Raw genomic sequence first — 7,771 nt, 5'->3', positions numbered from 1 at the left:
TATTATATAACACAAGACAAAAATACACCACTCAGTTATTGATGAAAACACCAAAATTACTGCGCATGTATGGGTGAGAAATGGCTCAATTTATATATAGGCAAAATATAACAATATGTAAAGGTTATATAAACAAGTTAAATCTGGGCGTCCCCAGAAAACCATAAATTAAACAGAGTGCCCCTGTATAAATAAAGAGGCTAGTATTTGTTATGGGGCCCCAATAAGCCCATTAAAGGTAATAAGAAATAAGTATAGTACTCCCAAAGAAGCAAATATACAGGGGAGCGTCTGCAAATGAAGAAGTAGCGCTAACAAAACGGCAAAGAGACAAGCCTGTTAAGCGATGTGAGAGACATATGGAAATATATGCACCCACATATGCCGGTGAAATGAAGGCCTAGAGTAAAAAAAAAAAAAAAAGGGGGGGCCAAAGAGCCAAAATATATCACCCAGTTAGGTCAACCAATGAGAGCAGAGACGGGTGAATACCAGGTCTAATGTATGTCCGTCTATGTGGGTGGCTGCGGAGGACCACTGAGTAAGTCCAAAGGATAAGGTAAGGGACAGAAGTTTGAAGGCTGTTGACTGAAGAGTATCGATGGGGATGTTGAAGGGAGAGTAGATGCGGACAGAATGGACTTCAAAAGAGGGGAGGATAAGGGAGGGTAGAGGTGGGATTGGGTTAAAGGTGCAGTTAGGAGAAAGGAGAAGACCCACTCCTCCACCATGTTTGTTGCCGAGTCGAGGGGTGTGGGTGAAGTGGAGGCCTCCGTAACACAGCGCAGCAGGGGAGGCGGTGTCAGAGGGTGTTAGCCATGTTTCTGTGAGGCCAAGGAAGGCAAGATTGTACAGAAAGGGTCTTGGATTCCGGTGCCGTCGGTGGTCCTGGGATGTCCGTCGCAGGTACTGCATCCAGAAGGAGATCCTTTAGAAGGAAAACAGTCCTTTCTTTTAAGCGTCGACAGAGCACAGGAGTATGCGGGAGCGGGTAAGTCAGGCAGCCTCCCTCTGACTGAGACCTGGTCGTCCCATCTGGAAAAGTGCCCTCTGCGGTCTGGCCACAAGGAGGAATCACTCACGCTCAGTGGTGTCATGGGAGTCAGCACTGTCAGCGATCTCTGTAAGCGTCTCCGCCTGAAGTCTCCTGTAAGCTTACATAGGCCACTCTGGCTTGGGCCTACTTTTTCCTGACTGTGCATCGCAGAAGAACTTACACCCAGCCCTTGCGCACTACAGCTTCCCACCACTTCTGACTCTTTATGTTCATACCCTTTTATGTTCTCCATTCACCCTGGTCGCAAGTTCAAAGGTCTGTCCGGAGAACTAAACTCTCCCCCCTGCAACTCGTGTGACAGCACCGGTGGTTCCGGACTGGTCCCAGACAAGGCACCTCGAGGCCTCTCTTCCTTACACAGTCATGCTCTGAGTGTACAGAGCGACGTCTATAACCGCACCCCTGGCATGGACTAACACTGGCTCTGCATTGAGGTCAGCTGTCAGTCAGGGCCAGGGGTGCGGTTACAGCCGCCGCTCTGTCTGTATAGTACCCAGTTGTGAGCTGATATTAATAGCCTGGGATGATCCATGGATATTACCCCATTCCCAGGCTATAAACATCTGCCCCCAGCCATCAGCTTGCCCTCTGCTGGATAAGAAAATTGCATGGGACCCCACGCCATTCTTTTTAGAAAAATAATCTTTTATTAATTAAATACATGTACAGTAAGCTGCACAAACTTTACTAATTTTAAATTTCACCGACATCTATATATCTACCTATTCTATGTGTATTTACAGTATGCAATCCATCTCTTCTATCTTGTCAGCTCCTGGAGTGATTTTACAGTATACGGCAGATGAATTGCTGGATATATATATATACACACACACACGCACACACACACACACTCAGTGGTTAGCACTGCAGCGCTGGAGTCCTGGGTTCAAATCCCACCAAGGACAACATCTGCAAAGAGTTTGTATGTTCTCTCCGTGTTTGCGTGGGTTTCCTCCGGGCACTCCGGTTTCCTCCCACATTCCAAAGACATACTGATAGGGAATTTAGATTGTGAGCCCCAACGGGGACAGTGATGATAATGTGTGTAAACTGCAAAGCACTGCGGAATATGTTAGCGCTATATAAAAATATATATATATATATATATATATAAATATATATATATATTTATATATATAAAAATAAAGATTGTGAGGCAGTGACCCCTGTTAGGCTACTTTCACACTAGCGTCGGAATCTCCCCGTCGAAATGCGTCGGGCAGACATTCCGACGCTAGCGTTTAACGCACTGCACAACGGAGGCAGCGGATGCATTTCTCCGGCGCATCCGCTGCCCCATTGTGAGGAGCGGGGAGGTGGGGGCGGAGTTCCGGCCGCGCATGCGTGGTCGGAAAAAGGGGTCCGTCAGGAGCAAAAAACATTACATGTAGCGTTTTTTGCTCCCGACGATCCGCCAAAGCACGACGCATCCGTCGCACGACGGATGCGACGTGTGGCAATCCGTCACAATGCGTCGTCAATACAAGTCTATGGGGAAAAAACGCATCCTGCAAGCACTTTTGCAGGATGCGTTTTTTCTGCAAAACGACGCATTGTGACGGATTGCAGTTAACGCAAGTGTGAAAGTAGCCTTACAGCTAGGGATAAATACACAAGGTGGATGAACGGAAGGTCACCAACATTATTACAAAAACCCATTCAATCCACCAAACATTATAGGTAATGCAGAAAATAGCCAAATATAGCTACATATACTAAGACTCATGAGGTACAAACAGTAGAGTCAATGCATAATACCACATATACATACCGGGTAGAGCACAGAGGTCACAAGTATCGGAAGGCACCACACACCTGTCCCCCCCGACGCGCGTTTCGGCTACTGCCTTTTTCAAGGGGTGTGCTCTACCCGGTATGTATATGTGGTATTATGCATTGACTCTACTGTTTGTACCTCATGAGTCTTAGTATATGTAGCTATATTTGGCTATTTTCTGCATTACCTATAATGTTTGGTGGATTGTATCCACAGGGTAGTAGTGTGTATATTCTTTATACTACTGGCACCTACCACTTGCCCATTTTTTGTGCATGCTATGTGTAGTACGGGGATTGCTATATCCCCCCGTTATGTTTTTACCTGTTGTCATTATCAATAAAGTTTTTTGTACTTTTTTCATTATTTTGGGCTAGTTGCTGCTTTTTTCCTTCTCTTGATTTTGGTTACAGCTAGGGATGCTGTTTGGGCTCCCCAGAATGCGCAGATGTAGTGAGGCCAAGATGGGTTATTGCAGTCGCAGGTGTAGCTGTGATTGCAATGGTGAAGCAGTGACTGATGTCACAGGTAGGGGTCGCTGTGTGTTCTCCGAAGGTTGTGCATGGAGACGTATGAAGTCCATAGGTGTGCATGGCAGTCACCGGCATACAGGTGACTGCAATGCAGGTATAATATAATATTAAGTAAGGTTAGTCTTGGAGATACTGTTTGGGGGGGTTTTGGGCAACACCTGTTTTCAGCTGATTTGTGGGAGTGTTGGGCCCCACCTGATGTCCTAAAGTATGACAGGCCATGGAGCCTTTAGTTTGTGACAGCCACAATTATTCAGTAAACTTTTTGATCACTTGTACCATTTTTATTAGTTTATTAGCATAATAATAAGAGTTTCCACGCAGAAACATTGGCGGGAAAATTAGTTACAGCTCTAAGAAAATAAACTAAAGTTAAAAAATGAGTAGGGGCCTTTGGAAGCAGGGTGGGTAAGATAAGCCTGGTTGTGTGGAGCCATGTAAAGCTTTCGCTGTGGTAGGCACAATTTAAAGCCAGTCGCCGCTGCTAATGATGACAATGACAAACGTAGTAGTGGCGTCCACCACAGCAGGGCCACACATAGCTACTTCCGGTCTCACTACACAGGACTACACATCCCGGCATGCATTGCTGTGGATGGAGCGGCGGACAGTGATGACGTACGTGATTGAGCCACGGCCTAGGCCTTGCAGTTATTTGCTGTGTAACGTCTAGAGGCCGGGCTTAGCAGGGGGACTACCGGGGAAAGAAAGGACGGTAGCGAAAGCATGGAGTACCTGATCGGCATCCGGGGCTGCGACTATGTGCTGGTGGCGGCAGATACTGTGTGCGCCAACAGCATCATCCAGATGAAGCACGGTGAGAGGCGGGGAGCCCGGTGTACCGGGACTACGGCAGAAATGACGTCCCCGGCCAGACACTGGGTCACGGCAGTGTGTGTCTGACCCTGGTGACATGGGAAGGAGCCCAGAGTGCAGCACCCAAGGGGAGAGCTCTTCAGGACCCCTGTGCACTCTGCTGTTACTATGAGAGCTGCTGGGGTTGGCACTTCCCATCATAGAGGGTCTACCTCTCGTGCCATGTATCTGCCAATGTGCCAGGGGGCTTCTTTCTGCTTATTTAGGTGGTGTTGATCAGTGTGGACCACCCCAGACAGACTGTGCCACACACCGATCCACCCCCAAGAGACGTGTCCTCCGTGCTCACCCCAATACCTGTGTATGGGGAGAGGGGAGTGAGCCGCTGTTAGACCCCTCTGGTGGCGGACATCAGCTGTTGGGCGGCCTTTATGCCCGGCTCACCTTGGGCATTTTTTCCCCTTTAATGGGAAATGAATTAATAATTAGGGAACTCTGAAAGATTTCAGTAGAGTCGAGCGATGCAAAGTGACCAGATCTTGTGCCTCAGTCAGCCCTTCCCCAGTAATCCGTGGTCACAGGACGGGATTGTGAGACCCCCTCCTACCTGATGGTATGCCAGCTTACTGCGACATCATCATTGTGGCGTGTGCCATTTTTCCGGGCTGGCAGTGAATAGTAGAGCCATGGATGCTTGCAGTTAGGAGGCAGTTCTCAGGGCTCTGACGGTCACACATTACTGACCGGGCCATAGGACCAGCTCCTGTGAATGGATATGCACCAACTCCAGCATTCAGTAATCCTTTTTTTTTTAACACCAAATCTCACATTATTTATGTTCTAGTAGATACTTCTATAAGGTCTTGGAAACTGTTGTTGTATCCATATTTAGGTGATGTGGATTATGTACCCATCCATTAGCGCCATTTTTGTCCTAGCTTGTAGGACCCTAAGCTGGCCTTACACATTAGATAGTGCGCGTTCAGATTGGTTATCTCTCCCCACCCCCATACACATGCACGCTCAGCTCGCCGGGGCATGCAGCTGTTCTCAGCAGCAAGAATGGAGGAATCGGCTGTCAGTCGTCTCTGGGTAAATATGTGCCAGACTCGTGTGTAAATCTAGCTGCCTGGATATAATCTCCCGACAGCAGTTTGCTTCCCCCAAATGATCAGCTCACCCTCCCGTAATCATCGGGCTCGGCTGATATAGGTCTAGCATGTATTGCCAGCCTGAGGGTGTTTTCATGTAGGACTATAAAAAAAACACATACAAATAAATGCAGGTTTTTGCCTCCACCTTTCTGCTTTTTCACATCCCACTGTCTAGACTGCATCATACCTTGTTTTTTGGGGGTTGCTTTATATTTTTTTATACAAAAAAGTGTATCTTGGTCAGCAGGGCCTGTGGATAGATGTAGTGTATGCGCTGACTGCTTTCCTGGCACATACACTGTGCACATATGCTACAAACGCGTGAATAATCTCATGTCCACAGGTTATAATTGTGTCGGCGGTGGCACCGGACTACCAGCTGGGGAGCGTAGTTCAGAGGCAGACAGCTTGGGTTGTGGCCGGAGCAGTGACTCGTCTAAATCTGTCACATCACGGTGTTAGTGTGAGCGGCTTCGAAATGAAAGTGAAAGAAACTAGAACTGTTCCTGGCTTCCTGCCTTGCCTTCACATCCGTCATTTGAAAAATCCCATAACTTCCCCTCCTATTTACATAGTCCTTTTTATTGTATGCTTCTCCTACCTGTATGTTCAGACTACCCGGTGGCATACAAGACGTCAGGCATACAAGACGTCAGCCATACATGCAGCTCGCTATATACCAGTGATTCTGCCATGGATGCATCGCAATATACATGTACTATGTGCCTGTATAAGTGGGTAACTCTCGACTCTGCCCTGTCCTTCAAACCGCGCGTCCAAACTCTTGCCACCTCCTGTCGCCTCCAACTCAAAAATATTGCCAGAATCCATCCCTTCCTCAGCCCACAATCGACCAAAACTCTTGTGCATGCCCTCATCATCTCCCGCCTCAATTACTGCAACACCCTCCTCTGTGGCCTCCCAGCTAACTCTCTTGCACCGCTCCAGTCTGTCCTCAACTCTGCTGCCCGGCTAATCCACCTCTCTCCTCGCTACTCCCCTGCTTCTCCCCTCTGCAAATCCCTCCACTGGCTCCCAATTCCCCAACGAATCCAGTTCAAACTACTAACACTGATCTACAAAGCCATTCACAACCTGTCCCCTCCCTATATCTCTGAACTAATCTCCCAATATCTTCCATCACATATTCTCCGATCCTCCCATGACCTTCTACTCTCCTCCACACTTATTCGTTCCTCACACAACCGCCTCCAAGATTTCTCCCGAATATCCCCCATCCTCTGGAATTCCATGCCTCAACACGTTCGACTATCCACCACCATTGGCTCCTTCAGATGGAACCTGAAAACCCATCTCTTCAAGAAAGCCTACAGCCTGCAATAACCATTCTGCCGCCTCGCCATCACCAGAGCCACCGCCTCGCCCCTACCTTCTGCCTCTTCCCCACTATCCCATAGAATGTAAGTCCCCAAGGACAGGGTCCTCTCCCCTCTGTACCAGTCTGTCACTGTAAACGATATCTATAACTCTGTATTTAACCCCTTTCTCATGTACAGCACCTTGGAATTAATGGTGGTAAATAAATAATAATATGTTTCCTTCAACAGATGCAGACAAAATGTTCAAGATGAGTGAGAAGATCCTCCTCTTGTGTGTGGGAGAGGCTGGCGACACCGTGCAGTTTGCAGAATACATTCAGAAGAATGTCCAGCTATACAAAATGAGGAACGGTAAGTTGGTGAACAGCAAATTTTAGGAGTTGTGATGGAGAATAATGAATTTTGGTCAGTGATGTGACACATCGTACAGAACCTCGTGGTATGAGTAGTCCCAATGCCCGGCATGTAAAGTAAAGGTAGCTGGCCCGATGCTAGCATGGCTTATAGTAGCAATCGTGGCAGCCACAGGCGACGATAGTTAACAGGTTTGAGCAGATTACGTAGATGACACTAGACCATCGTCATATACAGGTATTCTTCTCTAAATCTACTGTGGTGGATTCACATTTAGGGAAAGCCTTCTATTAAACACGGCTAGCTGAGCCTGCAATCATTGGAGGGAATTACTTAGACTACACCAGAGTACAGGTGGAGGAAAATGGGAAAGCTTAAAGGGACACTGTCACCTGAATTTGGAGGGAGCAATCTTCAGCCATGGAGGCGGGGTTTTTGGGTGTTTGATTCACCCTTTCCTTACCCGCTGGCTGCAATATTGGATTGAAGTTCATTCTCTGTCCTCCATAGTACACACCTGCGCTGTGCAAGATTGCCTTTTGCAGGCATGTACTACGGAGGACAGAGAATGAACTTCAATCCAATTTTGCAGCCAGCATGCAGCCAGCGGGTAAGGAAAGGGTGAATCAAAAACCCCAAAACCCCGCCTCCATGGCTGAAGATTGTTCCCTCCAAATTCAGGTGACAGTGTCCCTTTAAGAAGCCTAGGAGAATTAATGCATTTGTTGTATCTTTGT

The 7,771-nt window shown here is 47.6% G+C and overlaps 1 protein-coding gene across 1 annotated transcript in view; it reads left to right on the top strand.

The window, feature by feature from the left end:
• The first annotated feature begins 3,974 nt into the window (after positions 1-3,974).
• The window catches only part of PSMB2 (proteasome 20S subunit beta 2), a 39,147-nt gene continuing 35,350 nt past the window's right edge, over positions 3,975-7,771 (top strand). Inside the window, exons 1-2 of the mRNA XM_069756833.1 lie at positions 3,975-4,187; positions 6,909-7,031. Of these exons, the coding sequence (XP_069612934.1) occupies positions 4,097-4,187; positions 6,909-7,031 (214 nt within the window). The 5' untranslated portion in view covers positions 3,975-4,096. The remainder of the gene's footprint in view (positions 4,188-6,908; positions 7,032-7,771) is intronic.

This window comes from Ranitomeya imitator, chromosome 3 (genome assembly GCF_032444005.1).
Source record: "Ranitomeya imitator isolate aRanImi1 chromosome 3, aRanImi1.pri, whole genome shotgun sequence".
NCBI classification, from domain to species: domain Eukaryota; kingdom Metazoa; phylum Chordata; class Amphibia; order Anura; family Dendrobatidae; genus Ranitomeya; species Ranitomeya imitator.
This window is presented reverse-complemented; position numbering and strand designations above follow the sequence as displayed.